The 16,324-nt window shown below is 44.0% G+C and overlaps 1 protein-coding gene across 1 annotated transcript; it reads left to right on the forward strand.

The window, feature by feature from the left end:
• Window positions 1–13,032: 13,032 nt before the first annotated feature.
• On the forward strand, window positions 13,033–13,998 carry LOC135232689 (olfactory receptor 2A1/2A42-like). The gene has a single exon (XM_064293198.1). The coding sequence runs from the start codon at window positions 13,033–13,035 to the stop codon at window positions 13,996–13,998; it is 966 nt and encodes a 321-aa protein (XP_064149268.1).
• The last annotated feature ends 2,326 nt before the right edge of the window (window positions 13,999–16,324 follow it).

A 16,324-nucleotide genomic window follows, 5' to 3' on the forward strand; every position in this document is an offset into this window, starting at 1 on the left:
CTCATCAGTCACACATAAAGACTGGTTATGCATTTATTCCATCTCTCAAGAATGACTTAGCATATGCCACGTGTTAGGCACAAGGCCAGGGAAAGAAAAAGCAGAGCAGAGATAGTTCATATCTAAACTGTGCATTTTAAAGACCTTATAGTCTATGAGGAGCCCTGGTGGTGCAGTGGTTAAGAGCTATGGCAGCTAACCAAAAGTTGGCAGTACTAATCCACAAGCTGTTCCTTGAAAACCCTATAGGGCAGTTCTACTCTGTCCTACAGGGTCACTGTGGGTTCGAATCAGCTCAAAGGCAATAAGTTTTATAGGCTATGGGGCATCTGAAGGTACAAAGCTGATTACTCCATTGTTCATAATATGCTTGTTTCTTCTGGAGCTGGACCTGCATATTAAGTGTGTTGGTTGGTAAATAAATGAGCTTTCTGGGGATCCTGACAAAAATCATACTGTGTTGAAGACTGCATAAGAATAAAACAATAAGACATGAAAGGAAGAGAGAGAAAATGGGGACGCAGAGAAAGGCAAAGAGAGAGAACAACGGATTCAGACAGAAAGAGATCCTACGAGAGAAACAAAGGCAAACAGAGAAAGTCACAGAGAGATAGGGAGAAGGCGAAACCTAGAGAGATGCAGAGACTGACCAAGCTGAAGAAAACACAAGGAGAGGCAGGAATGTGGCGACAAAACCAAAACCCTGTTGCCATCGAGTCAAGTTGAGTGAATTCCAACTCATGGCAAATCCATGTGTTACAGAGTAGAACTGCCCCATAGGGTTTTCTTGGCTGTAATCTTTATGGAAGGAGATCACCAGGCCCTTCTTCCATAGTGCCACTTGGTGGGTCTGAACTACTGGAAGAGATTACAGTGGAGTGATTAAGCATTCAGCTACTAACCAAAATGTCAGAGGTTCAAGCATACCCAGCAGCTCCAAGGGAGAAAGACCTGGTGATCAACCCCCATAAAGATTACAGCCAAGAAAACCCTATGGGGCAGCTCTATTCTGTCCTGCAGGGTCGCTATGAGTTGGAATGGATTCAACAGCAATGAGTTTTCAATGGGTAGTCTTTACAGAAGCAGGTCACCAGGCCTTTCTTCTATGGTGCCACTGGGTGGGTTTGAATTACTGGAGAAATTACAGCAGAGGAAGACTGGGAAGGAAGGGCAGAGATGTTGTTGTTGTTAGGTGCTGTCGAGTTGGTTCTGACTCATAGCGACCCTATGCACAACAGAATGTAACACTGCCTGCTCCTGTGCCATCCTTAAAATCATTGTTATGCTTGAGGCCATTGTTGCAGCCACTGTGTCAATCCACCTCGTTGAGGATCTTCCTCTTTTCTGCTGACCCTGTACTTTGGCAAGCATGATATACTTCTCCAGAGACTGATCCCTCCTGACAACATGTCCAAAGTATGTAAGACACAGTCTCGCCATCCTTGCTTCTAAGGAGCATTCTGGTTGTATTTCTTCCAAGACAGATTTATTCGTTCTTCTGGCAGTCCATGGTATATTCAATATTCTTCGCCAACACCACAATTCAAAGGCATCAATTCTTCTTCAGTCTTCCTTATTCACTGTCCAGCTTTCAGGTGCATATGATGAGATTGAAAACACTATGACTTGGGTCACGCGTACCTTAGTCTTCAAGGTGACATCTTTGCTCTTCAACACTTTAAAGAGGTCCTTTGCAGCAGATTTACCCAATACAACACATCTTTTGATTTCCTGACTGCTGCTTCCATGGCTGTTGATTGTGGATCCAAGTAAAATGAAATCCTTGACAACTTCAATCTTTTCTCCATTTATCATGGTGTTGCTCATTGGTCCAGTTGTGAGGATTTTTGTTTTCTTTGTGTTGAGGTGCAATCTTTGATCTTCATTCGTAAGTGCTTCAAGTCCTCTTCACTTGCAGCAAGCAAGGTTGTGTCATCTGCATATCACAGGTTGTTAATTAGTCTTCCTTCGATCCTGATGCCCCATTCTTCTTCATATAGTCCAGCTTCTCGGCTTATTTGCTCAGCATACAAATTGAATAAGAATGGTGAAAGAATACAACCCTGGTGCACACCTTTCCTGACTTTAAACGAATCAGTATCCCCTTGTTCTGTCCAAACAACTGCCTCTTGATCTATAAAGGTTCCTCATGAGCACAATTAAGTGTTCTGGAATTCCCATTCTTCGCCATGTTATCCATAGTTTGTTATGATCCACACAGTCGAATGCCTTTGCATAGTCAATAAAACACAGGTAAACATCCTTCTGGTATTCTCTGCTTTCAGCCAGGATCCATCTAACATCAGCAATGATATCCCTGGTTCCACGTTCTCTTCTGAAACCAGCCTGAATTTCTGGCAGTTCCCTGTTGATATACTGCTGCAGCCATTTTTGAATGATCTTCAGCAAAATTTTGCTTGCGTGTGATATTAATGATATTGTTCTATAATTTCAACGTTAGGTTGGATCACCTTTCTTGGGAATAGGCATAAATATGGATCTTTTCCAGTCAGTTGGCCAGGAACCTGTCTTCCATATTTCTTAGCATAGATGAGTGAACACCTCCAGCACTGCATCCATTTGTTGAAACATCTCAATTGATATTCCATCAATTCCTGGAGCCTTGTTTTTCACCAATGCCTTCAGAGCAGCTTGGACTTCTTCCTTCAGTACCATCGGTTCCTGATCATATGCTACCTCTTGAAATGGTTGAACATCGACTAATTCTTTTTGGTATAATCACTCTGTGTATTCCTTCCATCTTCTTTTGATGCTTCCTGCGTCATTGCATATTTTCCCCCATAGAGCCCTTCACTATTGCAACTCGAGGCTTGAATTTTTTCTTCAGTTCTTTCAGCTTGAGAAACACAGAGCATGTTCTTCCCTTTTGGTTTTCCATTTAACTCTTTCCACATGTCGTTGTAATACTTTACTTTGTGTTCTTGAGCCACCCTTTGAAATGTTCCGTTCAGTTCTTTTACTTCCTCAATTCTTCTTTTGCTTTAGCTGCTAGACGTTTGAGAGCAAGTTTCAGAGTCTCCTCTGACATCCATCTTGGTCTTTTCTTTCTTTTCTGTCTTTTCAGTGGCCTCTTGCTTTCTTCATGTATGATGTCCTTGATTTCATTCCACAACTCGTCCGGTCTTCGGTCACCAGTGTTCAATGTGTCAAATCTATTCTTGAGATGGTCTCTAAATTCAGGTGGCACGTACTCAAGGTCATGTTTTGGCTCTTGTGGACTTGCTCTGATTTTCTTCAGTTTCAGCTTGAACTTGCATATGAGCAATTGATGGTCTGTTCCACAGTCGGCCCCTGGCCTTGTTCTGATTGGTGATATTGAGCTTTTCCATCGGCTCTTTCCACAGATGTAGTGAATTTGATTTCTGTATGTTCCATCTGGTGAGGTCCATGTGTATAAAAAAAAAAATGTGTATAGTCGCTGTTTATGTTGGTGAAAGAAGGTATTTGCAACGAAGAAGTTGTTGGTCTTGCGAAATTCTATCATTCTATCTCCGGCATTGTTTCTATCACCAAGGCCATATTTTCAACTACTGGTCCTTCTTCTTCGTTTCCAACTTTCTCATTAAAATCACCAGTAATTATCAATGCATCTTGATTGCATGTTCGATCAATTTCAGACTGCAGCAGCTGATAAAAATCATCTGTTTCCTCATCTTTGGCCCTAGTGGTTGGTGTGTATATTTGAATAATAGTCGTAATAACTAGTCTTCCTTGTAGGCGTATGGATATTATCCTATCACTGACAGCATTGTACTTCAGGACAGATCTTGAAATGTTCTTTTTGACGATGAATGCAATACCATTCCTCTTCAAGTTGTCATTCCCAGCATAGTAGACTATATGATTGTCCAATTCAAAATGACCAATACCAGCCCATTTCTGTTCACTAATGCCTAGGATATTGATGTTTATGCATTACATTTCATTTTTGATGATTTCTAATTTTCCTAGATTCATACTTCATACATTATACATTCCAGGTTCCGGTTATTAATAGATGTTTGCAGCTGTTTCTTCTCATTTTGAGTCGTGCCACATCAGCAAATGAAGGTCCCAAAAGCTTTATTCCATCCACATCGTTAAGGTTGACTCTACTTTGAGGAGGCAGCTCTTCCCCAGTCGTCTTTTCAGTGCCTTCCAACCTGAGGAGCTCATCTTCCAGCACTATATCAGACAACGTTCCGCTGCTAGTCATAAGGTTTTCACTCGCTAATACTTTTCAGAAGTAGACTGCCGGGTACTTCTTCCTAGTCTGTCTTAGTCTGGGGGCTCAGCTGAAACCTGTCCTCCATGGGTGACCCTGCTGGTATCTGAATACAGAGACAAAAAAGAAAGAGAAACAGAGAGGGAGGAACAGAGAGAAGAGAAATAGATGAAGAGATATTTAGAAATATTTGAGAATAATAATAAACAGGGAAGGAGGGAAGAAATTTGAAACTAGAGAAATTGGCTCAGCTTTCCTCCTGATCTGCCTTCAATTCTCACATTCAGAGGGGAAAGGCAGGAAATTCAAGGGAACTCAGGAGGGTCTGTGCTCTGGGGCCAAGTTCTCCCCACCAAAGTCTCATTAGTGGTGGCCAATTAGGGGTCCTTGTGGGAGCCAAGGATTGTGCCAACATCCCTGGCCTGGGGCCTCTTCGGAGGAGAAGTTGCTTATTCAGCCCTCTGTGACCCAGCTCTCCAAGGGACCAGTGAGAGGACTTGAACTTTTCCTGTGATGAGCCTGGTTCGACACCTCAGCTCCTGATTCCAGGCACCAGGAATTGGTCTTGGGGAAGCATTTGACTCTCCTCTTATGGGGATGTGGAGTTGAGAAGCTGCCTCATGGTGGAGGAAGATGAGGTGGGGAATTTCTCCAAGGAGGTGAGTTTGTGGCAGGGTACAGATTCCTGGGGAGACCCATATGTAGGCAGCCAGATGTACTGAGCTTCAGAGACCCCAGTGAGCCTAGTTTTTTGGTGTGAATGAGTGTACCTTGGCATTTTCTCTGGAAATAATTTTCCCCTTCCGCAAAGGTGCTCATGACCCAAAAGGCTACACACACTTCTGTAGTCCCTGGGTGGTGCAAATGGTAAACATACTCCACTGCTAACCAAAAGGTTGGAGGTTGCAGTCCACGCAGAGGTGCCTCAGAAGAAAGGCCTGGTGATCTAGTTCTGAAAAATCAGCCATTGAAAACTCTATGGAGCGCAGTTCTACTCTGACACATATGGGGTCATCATGAGTCAGAATCGACTAGATGGCAACAGATTTGTTTTTTGGTGGCCCTGGGACTGCCTTCATCTGTCCTGACCACACGTTCCTGGTAGCATTTCTGCAGGCTCCTGTACCCTCATAAAAGTCTGCATTTTGGTGGGAGGGAAGACTAAACTCACACCAAACTTTTTTGTTGTTTACTTCCGCATGCACCTCTCTTGCTTGACCTCACCCATACCTGTGACTTCAATTGGTGTTTAAATCTCAGTCTCCAGCCATAGTTGTTCCTCTCCTGAGCCTCAAACTCATGTATCCAACTGCCTCTTAGATATTTTATTCTGTGAGTTCCCCAGTGCCCTAAAAGGCAATTAAGTCCAAACAATCAAGTTCCCTTCCAAAATATGGGACCGTATGGAGAACAAGCATTTTGAACTTCAGGTTTATGAAATTCTTCACACGGTATTTGTATGATCTACCTGTATTCACCTGAGACTAGAATCCACAACCTCTCAGGTTTTCAAAGGGTTTGTAAACCAGGCCACATTGCCCCCTGATTGCCTCTCTATGGCCGTTACAACGACCTCTGGTGACCAGTGGTTAAGCTCTTGGCTATTAACCGAAAGGTCAGCAGTTCGAACCCACCACCTGGTCTGCATGAGAAAGACGTGGCAGTCTGCTCCCAGCCACGATGCTGCTTAGAAGCAAGAATGGTGAGATTTTGTTTTATTTATTTTGGGTATGTTATCAGAAGGTACTAGTTCCTGGAAAAGGACATCATGCTTGGTAAAGTAGAGGGTCAGCAAAAAAGAGGAAGACCCTCAAGGAGATGGACTGACACAGTGGTTCAACAATGGACTCAAATATAGCAATGATTGTGAGGACAGTTCAGGATAGGGCAGTGTTTTGTTCTGTTGTGCATAGGGTTGCTATGGATTGGAACCTACTCAATGGCACGTAACAACAATGGCTGTTATGGATTGAATTTTGTCACCGCCAAAATGTGTTATAATCCTAACCCCTATACCTGAGGTTATAGTCCCATTTGGGAATGGGTTTTCTTTGTTATGTTAATGAGGCAGTATTAGGGTAGGGTGTGTTTTAAGTCAATCTCTTTTGAGATATAAAAAGAGCAAATAAAGCAAGCAAGCAAATAGAGACGGGGAGGATAGATACCACGCCACATGAAGATTATCAAGGACCCAGGGAACAAAGGACTTTCCCCCAGAGCCCACAGAGAGAGAGCCTTCCCCTACGGCTAATGCCCTGAATTTGGACTTACAGACTCCTAAATTGTGAGAAAATAAAATTTTGTTCTTTAAGGCCACCCAATTGTGCTATTTCTGTTATAGAAGCACTAGATAACTAAGAAAATGGGTTAGGAACTAAAAGTTCCTATATGGCCAGGCCCCTGCTGGTCTCCCATGCTCATCCATATTGTCCTTCCCTTCATTCACAACACTCCAACTGATGCCTTACTTTTGGTTTGTTATACCACACACACATATCCATCGCTGTCAAGTGGATGCTAAATCATAGTGACTCGGTAGGATAGAGTAGAACTGCCTGGTAGGGTTTCCAAGGCTGTAATCCTTATGGAAGTATATCACCAGGTCGTTCTTCCATGGAGTCACTGGATGGGTTTAAACCACCCACCTTTTGGTTAGCAGCTGAGCGCGTAACCACTGTGCCACCAGGACTCCTTTTTGTTATACCAATGGATCAGAATTAAGCTTGTGGTTTCTTTAAGGTACCAATCAATCAGAAACAAAGTACAAACTCATTGTGTTTTTTTTTAAAGCTACTTATAATATAATATGTATGACTTTTACTGTAACTGTGTGACATATAGCTAATCAAGGTGTGATTATTACAATATTCCTTGATTTTCACATAACTGCCCTCCCCATGATTTAGTTCCTTTTTCAAGTGTATAATTTCTTGATACTTTCTCCCATTCCTTGGAACACCGATTTCACTCATGAGACTTGCTTTCACTGTGAGTTTGGTGCTTCCCCAATTTATAAATCGTGAGTTGTGTGTTTCAATAAAACCTCTAACATCATTTATTTGCAGATTAATTAGTTGCAGTTAAGTCGCTTTGACAACTTGAACCTCCAACCTTTTGGTTAGCAACTGAGTGCATTGCCTGTTTCCACCACCCAGGGACTCCTCTGAAAAGTTAGGATTAACTAATTATTAGTTTGCTTCTTGGTTCTCTTTCTCTTCACTGGTAGTCTGTGTTGCATGGGAGGAGGGACACCACCTATAAGTTTCTCCAGTGAATCCGAGTCCAGAACAGTGCTGAGAACTTGCTTTGCAGGCGCTCAATAAATGCTTGTTGGATGGGGTGTACATCTAAGAACTACGGTCTCTAGAGCCCAGAATGCGGGTAGGAAGGTGTTGTTGTAGTTGTTGGGTACTGTCAAGTCCGTTCTGACTCATAGCAACCCCGTGTGACAGAGTAAAACTGTCTCATAGGGTTTCCTAGGCTGTAATCTTTACGGGAGTAGATAACCAAGTCTTTCTCCTTTGGAGCAGTTGGCGAGTCTGAACTGCTAAACTTTTGGCTAGCAGATGAGGGCTTAACCATTGTGCCTCCAGGGCTCCTTGGGAAGGTGCTAGGGACCCAGAAAGACATTGCAGGTTATGAAGGGCCTTTTAGCAATTTTGCAGGGGAGCTGAGCTGAGCTAAGCTGCCAGGTGTCCAAATAGCCAATTAAGACAATAAGCCAAAATGAAAATGACAGTCGAGCCTTTAATCACTTATCCCTGGGTGGTACAAACATTTAACACACTTGACTGCTCACTGAAAGATTGGAGGTTCGAGTCCACCCAGAGGCACCTCGGAAGAAAGGCCTGGTGATCTGCTTCCAAAAAATTAGCCATTGGAAACCCTATGGAGTGCAGTTCTATTCCAAACACACATGAGGTTGCCATGAGTAGGAATCAGTTCCATGGCAACTGGTTTTTGTAATAGTATAAGCAAGAGAAACTTGGAGAGAAGACACCTAGCTCCTCCTGTTCCCCAGGAATAGCATTGGGGTGAGGGTCAGGACAGATGTGGGGGCCCATCAGGTTGGGGGGGAGGCCAGAACAAAAGGCTTCTCTCACATTTATCCACCCAGTCATTGCCTACTCTATGCTTGTCTGTTCCAAACGCTGGTGCTGAGGAAGAGGAGGAGTTGACTCCAGAGTTCCTAAGGCCAGCTTTTCCCCCAATTGGATTGACATCAGCCACTGGTACTGAGGCGGAAGAGAAGGGGAGAGAGAGGGAAAGGGAGAGCAGAAAGACAGAGAGACATGTGGGAAGGACAACAAGAGATAAACAGGAAGATGAGTGAGGGAGGGGGAGAGATAAGCAGGAAGAGGAAAGAATGATGAAACAGAAAGTTAGAGGATGAGGGGAGATGGAGAAAGAGACAATTCCAAACCCATTGCTGTGGAGTAGATTACACCTTATAGCGACCCTGTAGGACAGAGTAGAACTGCTCCATAGGGTTTCCAAGGCTGTACATTTTTATAGAAGCAGATTGCCACATCTTTTCCCTTGGAGCAGCTGGTAGGTTCAAACTGCCCACCTTCTGGTTGGCGGACAAGGCCTCTTACAGTGATATTACCTACTTTATAAAGTCAAATACTTAGAACAATGACTGGTGGTGTTATTGTGTGCCATCAAGTCAATTTCTATTCATAGGGACCCTATAGGACAGAGCAGAACTGTCCCATGGGGTTTCTAAGACTGTAATCTTTACTACAGCAGATTGCCACATCTTTCTCCCATGGAGCAGCTAGTGGGTTTGAACCACTGACCTTTCAGTTAGCAGACAAGCACTTAACCACTGCACGATGAGAAAACTCAAAACAAAAAACCAAACCCATTGCCAAAGAGTCGATTCTGACTCATAACGACTCTACGGGATAAAGTAGAAATGTCCCATAGGGTTTCCTAGGTTCTAATCTTTACAGAAGCAGACTGCCACATCTTTCTCCAGGGGAGCCACTGGGTGGGTTCCTACTGCTGATCTTCGGGTTAACAGCCGATTGCTTAACCACTGTACCACCAGGGCTTCTTAAGGGACAATTAGAGAAAGGGAAATCTAGAGTGACACTGAGAAATTGAGAACTTTAGGGAACAATGGTCACCATGAGTTAGAAGCCACTTGAAGACAACGAACAACAACAACAACAGGGGACAATGAGAGTGGTAAAGATGCAAGGAAGGAGAAGAGGGAAATGGCAAAAGATAAGAAAAAGGTTAGGCAGAGGGTTAGAAAGAGGTGGTAGAGACCAAGTTAGAAAGAAGGAAGAGAAAAGGGAAATAGACTAAGAAAGGAAAGAAGGGAAGATAGACTGAAAAAGGGGCAAGGAAAGACCCCAATGACAGGAACCATCAGGGAGAACATATAAAAATGCAGAGAAATTTATTTATTATTATTATTTTTTAAATAATATTTTGTTGTGTTTTGGTAAAGTTTTATATAGCAGGTTAGGTTCCCATTCAACAATTTCTACACAAGTTGTTCAGTGACATTGGTTACACTCTTCCTCTTCACAATGTGTGAACGTTCCCATCATTTCCGTTCTGGTTGTTTTGCTTCCATTAATCGATGCACAGAGAAATTTGTTAGACACAGGTATAGCAGAAATGAAAGGGAAAAATGGGAGACAGAAACAGAGATAGGGAGAGAGAAGGAAAGAGAGACGATATGAATGGGTTTTGAGAGACCAGAAGTAAATGGTGGTGGGGGGGGGAAGGGTGGAGAGGAGTTACAGTGACTGGAAAGGAGAGAGGGGTGAGAGATGAGAAGGCAGGGAGGGAGTTCTGATTCGTGGCTCTTATCCTTGTCTGGGTCGAGGAATTCATGGAGAAAATATCAGCCCTCCTTCCAGTGAGACAGACAAAAAGCACCTCAGTCTGCATTTAGTTTTGGGGATTCCTGGATGCCTGAAGCACAACCCTGCATTCCAGGTTAAGAGTGCTTGTTACAAAGAGCAGAAGAGCAGACAGTGGGTGGAGAGAGAGTTCACAAACCGGGAAGAAGATGAGGGAAGAGAGGAGAGAGAAGTAAAGTGGGAGTAAACAACAACAACAAAAAATCAAACCCGTTGCCGTCGAGTCAATTCCAACTCATAGCGACCCATATGTGGCACAGTAGAGCTGCCCCACAGGGTTTTCTTAAGTGTAATCTTTATGGAAGCTGATCGCTAGGCTTTTTTTCTGTGGTGCAACTGGATGGGCTCAAACTGCCAACCTTTCGGTTACCAGCTGAGCAGGGACCCCTAAAGGGGAGGAGGGAAAGATAAAAGGTGGCTAGAGTGGTATTGTTTGGTGTGTAAACCATCGCCAGGCTTATGGGTATGGGGTCATTAATCCCATTGGGGTAGTAGGATCTTGTGATCCCTATACACACACAAACACACACACACAGACACGCACACACACACGCCCTGTAATGTGGTATCCCCTACTGGGAGGGTGTGATGCCTTTCAAAGGATTGAATGGCAAGTGTGAGTAATTAAGGCCTCAGGGTCTCTTTCTGTCTTACGTAATACAAACAAACAAAAACTTGTTGCCACTGAGTAGATTCTGACTCAAAGTAAGCCTATAGGACAGTGTAGAACTTCCCCACAGGCCTTCCTAGGCTGTAATCTTTAGGAAAGGGAGCTCTGGTGGGGCAGTGGTTAAGCACTCAGCTGTTAATCAAAAGGTTGGTGGTTCAAACCCACCAGCTGCTCTGTGGGAGAGAGATGTGGCAATCTATTTCTGTAAAGATGTAAAGCCTTGGAAACCCTCTGGGGCAGCTCTACTCTGTCACTCATAGGGTTGCTGTGAGTTGGAATTGACTTGATGGCAATGGGTTTGGTTAGCATTTTTTTGAAAATATTACACACCATGAGCAAGCAGGGTTTATTCCAGGAATGCAAAGATAATTCAATAGTACAGGAATGGCATAAAGAGTAAGATTACTGGTTCTAGAGTGAGAATGTCTAGGTTTAAATCCTAACCTGAATGCTTAAATAGTTATATTAACTTGGGCAAATTAATTGACCACTGGGTTTATACCTCAGTTTTCTCGTGTGTAAAATGGCAATAACAATAATAGAATAAATTCTTATAATAATAAGAAAACATGCATCACTGTGTATTTGTGAGGATGAAATGTGTTAATCCATGTACGAGCACTTGAAACACTACTTAGAACATAGTAGGCATTCAAACAATGCTAAATATTATTATTAAAATGTATAGCAATGTCATTCGTTTTGACAGAATGAAGGAGAAAAATACATGGTAGTTACAATCAATGCCATCTACTTATGATTCCCCCCCAAAAAAACAATCCAAAAACTTGGTAAATTAGAAAAATAAGGGACTCCCGTATCCTGATAAAGAGTATTAAAAAAAAAAAGTAAACTTCACACTTAATGGCAAAACATTACAGGAATCCCAAAAAAACCAGGAGCAAGACAAGGCTGACCACTATCATTGCTACTGTCTAACACTGTATAGTTCCTAGCCAATGCAATAAGACAAGAGAAAGAAATAAGAAGAACATGGATTTGATAGGCAGAAAGAGAAAGGGAAAGAGGGTAAAGTTGGCTATAATGGTTAAAAGCGTGGGCTTTGTAGTCAGGGATTGCTGGGTGGTTTATTTTATTTTTTAACCCAAATTATCATTAACAGTGACTTTTTTAGACTTTGCTCACTAGTGTGTAAAATTGGAAAAATAATACCACTTTTCCTGGGAGTAAATGAGTTAATGCATACAAAGAGCTTAGCAGAGTGTTTGGCACATACACAGTGCTCAAAAAAAAAAAAATGTTGGCTGCTAGTGTTATCATTATGAAACACAAAGAGATATGTAGAGACTGAGAAATATGAGATGGGAGGCAGAGGAGAATGGGAATCAGGAACATTAAAAAGTGACAGAGAGAGCAGAGAAGGCTGAGGGGTAGGAAGACAGATGGAGAAAGGTGAGAGAGGAAAGGAAAAACCATAATAATATGCGTGAGGTGCTGTGCTGAGTGTATCAGTTCATTCAATTTCACAACCCTGTGAGCTGGCTTTTATAATCACGATTTCAAGAGGGAGAAAATTTAAGTTCAGAAAGGCCTTCCCAAGGCTACACAGAAATGAAGTGAGACAGAGGAAGGAAGTGCAAGAGGAAAAAGTTATTGCAGAAGGACAAGGAAAGAGCAAAGAAGGAAAAGAGAATGAAGAGTTAGAGAGGGCTGGAGAGAGAAAGGGAGAGGGAAAAAGAAGTAGGAGGAGGAAGAGGAAGAAGAAAAAGAAGAGAGGCAGAGAGAGAGAAGAGGAGAAGTAGAAATATGAGGAGGGGAAGGAAGAGGTAGAAACAGAAGGTAAAGGAGGAGGTGGAGGACAGAGGGAGAGAAGGAAGGAGGAGGAGAGGAAAAAGAAAAAGGAGACAGACAGAGAGAAAAGACAGAGGACAGAGAGAGACAGAGGGAAAGAGAGAAGAGAGGCAGACAGAGCAAGAGACAGACAACAAGACATTGAGAGAGAGACAACAGAGAGAAAGAGAGCAGAGAGAGAGAAAGAAAAAGGGGAGAGAGGGATAGGGCAAGGGACAGAGTGGGAAAGAGAAGAGAGAAGGATAGAGAGAAAACAGAAACAAAACAAAACAAAAAACAGTGAGAGAGAGACCAATACGGAGTCAGAGAGAGAAAAGGGTAGACCCAGACAAGGCTGGAAAGCAAGGAGAGAAGGGAAAAAGATCAAGCTAAAATGCTAAAACACCCCCCAGTCCCGGACGAGGGTACATTGACCCTCATGATTGCGTTTCTCCCCCAGGATGGGCCAAACCGCCTGGAATGGGACCGGTACCTTCGAGTTCATGCTGGTGGGGCTGTGGGCGCGGCCGCCCCTACGCCCCTTGCTGTGGACGACTTTCCTGGCGGCCTATCTGGCCACAGTCCTGGGCAATGGCGCGCTGGTGGGACTGATAGCACTGGACCAGCGGCTCCACCGGCCCATGTACCGCCTGCTGACCCACCTGGCGCTGCTGGACACTGCGTACGTGAGCACCACGCTGCCACAGGCGCTGGCGCACATGGTTGCACGCAGGTCCACCCTCTCCCTGGCGCGTTGCGGTGCGCAGCTGTACGTGGGTATCTCGCTGGGCAGCTGTGAGGCTATCCTCCTGGCCGCAATGGCCCTAGATCGCTGCCTGGCCGTGTGCCAGCCCCTGCGCTACGCGGCTATTATGACACCCAAGTGCTGCGCCACCTTGGCCAGTGCCGCGTGGGCGTTGGGTTTTCTGTTGTCCATGCCCAACGCCGTGGCTGCATTGCGTCTGCCCTTCTGCCCTGGGAGGCCCCCAGTGAACCACTTCTTCTGCGAGCTGCCTGCGGTGCTGAGGACAGCGTGCGCAGACACCACGGCCAACCAGATGCTGGTCTATGGCTTGGGCACTCCTATCCTTCTGGTGCCTTTGGCCTTCATCCTTGTGTCCTATGCCCTGATCCTGGGCCAGGTGGGCAAGCTTCCGTCAGCCAAGAGCCGCCTCAAGGCACTGACCACCTGCAGCTCACACCTGACCGTGGTGGGTCTCTTCTATGGCACCGTGACCGCCATGTACCTGGGCCGCCGGGGCTCCAGAGCCCTCCCCACCAAACATCACAAGCTGGTGGCTGTGTTCTACCTTGTGGTCACACCCGTCCTGAATCCACTCATCTACAGCCTCCGAAATCGCGAGGTCCATGCTGCAGCCCGATATGCGCTGGCCCGGCTCTCAGGATCGCGCATTGTGCTGGGCTGATTTAGAAGAGTTGGAAACACCTAGATCTAATACTTAGTTCAATGACCTTGGGCAAGTCACCTTAGCCACACCTCAATTTGAACTTCTAGCCTTCTGAACTGTGAGAAAATAAAATTCCGTTCTTTAAAACTACTGACTAATGGAAAAACCAGAATGGAAATAATGAGAATGCTCAGGCATTGTGAAGACTGTAACCATTAAGTCACTGAACACTTTTTGTAGAACTTGTTGAATGGGAACCTAAACTGCTGTGTAAACCCTTACCGAAAACACAATAAAATATTATTAAAAAACAAACAAACTTTAGAATGGTAAACAAAAACAAAATGGATTTTAAGGGAAAAAAATCCTACTCATTTGTGGTATTTTTTACTAAGCATGTGAAAGCTGAGCAATGAATAAGGAAGACTGAAGAACAGATGCATTTGAATTATGGTGTTGGTGAAGAATATTGAATATACCATGGACTGCCAGAAAAACAAACCTGTTTTGGAAGAAGTGCAGCCAGAATGTTCCTTAGAAAGGAGGATGGCAAGACTTTCTCTCACATACTTTGGACATGTTATCAGGAGCGAACAGTTCCTGGACACCATGCTAGGTAAAATAGAGGGTCAAAAAAAGACGAAGACCCTCAACAAGATGGATTGACATAGTGGCGGTAACAACGGGCTCAAACATAGCAAGGATTGGGAGGATGGGGCAGGACCAGGCAGGGTCACTATAGGTCAGAACCAACTTGATGGCACCTAACAAGAATGACAACAACATAAATTGGAACAGATTCAATGGAAATAGGTTTGGTTTTTGGTTTATGCCTGTGGTTATAATCCCGTTTGGGAACGAGTTGTCTTTATTATGTTAATTAGGCAGGATTTGTGTAGGGTGTATTTTTGGTCAGTCTTTTTTTTAAATTGTACTTTAGATGAATGCTTACAGAACAAACTAGCTTCTCATTAAACAGTACGCATATTGTTTTATGACATTGGTTAACAACCGCACGACATGTCAAACTCTCCCTTCTTGACTTTGGGTTCCCTATTACCACCTTTCCCGTCCCCTCCTGCCTTCTAGTCCTTGCCCCTGGGGTAGTGTGCCCCTTTAGTCTTGTTTTGCTCTATGGGCCTGTCTTAGTCATCTAGTGCTGATACAACAGAAATACCACACGTGGATGGCTTTAAAAAAGAGAAGTTTTTTCTTTCACAGTCCAGTAGGCTAGAAGTCTGAATTCAGGGCACCAGCTGCAGGGGAAGGCTTTCTCTCTCTGTCAGCTCCAGAGGAAGGTCCTTGTTATCAGTCTTCTGTTGCTCTGGGGGCATCTCAGCGCAGGAACCTTAGGTCCAAAGGACGTGCTCTGCTCCTGGCGCTGCTTTTGTGGTGGTATGAAGTCCCCATGTCTTTCTGCTTGCTTCTCTCTTTTGTATATCAAAACGGATTGGCTTAAGATACTACCTAATCTTGTAGACCTCATCAATATAACTGCTTCTAATCTATCCTATTCTGTCATAGTGATAGGATTTACAACATATAGTAAAATCACATAAAATGGTATGAAATCACATAAAATGGTGGACAGTCATACAATAGTGAGAATCATGGCCCAGTTAAGTTGACAGATATTTTGGGGGGACAGAATTCAATCCTGTATAATCTTTGGCTGAAGGGTGAACCTCAGGAATGACTTCATTACTCAGCTAAAAGGGTGTCCAGGGGCCATACTCCTGGGGTTTCTCCAGCCTCTGTCAGGGCAGTAAGTCTGGCCTATTTTTGTGAGTTAGAATTTTGTTTTACATTTTTCTCCAGGTCTGTCTGGGACCCTCTATTGTGATCCCTGTCAGAGCAGTCAGTGATGGTAGCTGGGCACCATCTAGTTGTACTGGACTCAGTCTGGTGGAGGCTGTGGTAGTCGTGGTCTATTAGTCTTTTGGACTAATCTTTCCCTTGTATCTTCAGTTTTCTTCATTCTCCCTTGCTCCCGAAGGGGTGAGACCAGTGGATGGCCACTCACAGCTTTTAAGACCCTAGATGCTACTCACCAAAGTTGAATGTAGAACATTTTCTTTATAAACTATGTTATTCCAGTTGAGCTAGATGTTCCCAGAGACCATGGTCCTCACAGCCCTTGGCCTAGTAATTTGGTCCCTCAAGGAGTTTGGATGTGCCTATGGAGCTTCTATGACGTTGCCTTGGATAAGTTGTGCTGGCTTCCCCAGCACTGTGTACTGTCTTACTCTTCACCAAAGTTACCACTTAACTATTGTCTATTTAGCGGTTTTTCTATTCCCACCCCTCCCCTCCCTTGTAACCATCAAAGATTATTTCTTTTTGT

This window comes from Loxodonta africana, chromosome 11, assembly GCF_030014295.1.
Source record: "Loxodonta africana isolate mLoxAfr1 chromosome 11, mLoxAfr1.hap2, whole genome shotgun sequence".
NCBI lineage: Eukaryota > Metazoa > Chordata > Mammalia > Proboscidea > Elephantidae > Loxodonta > Loxodonta africana.

Coding starts and splice junctions, on each gene's coding strand:
- LOC135232689 (XM_064293198.1), top strand. CDS start 13,033: ATGGGCCAAACCGCCTGGAATGGGACCGGTACCTTCGAGTTCATGCTG.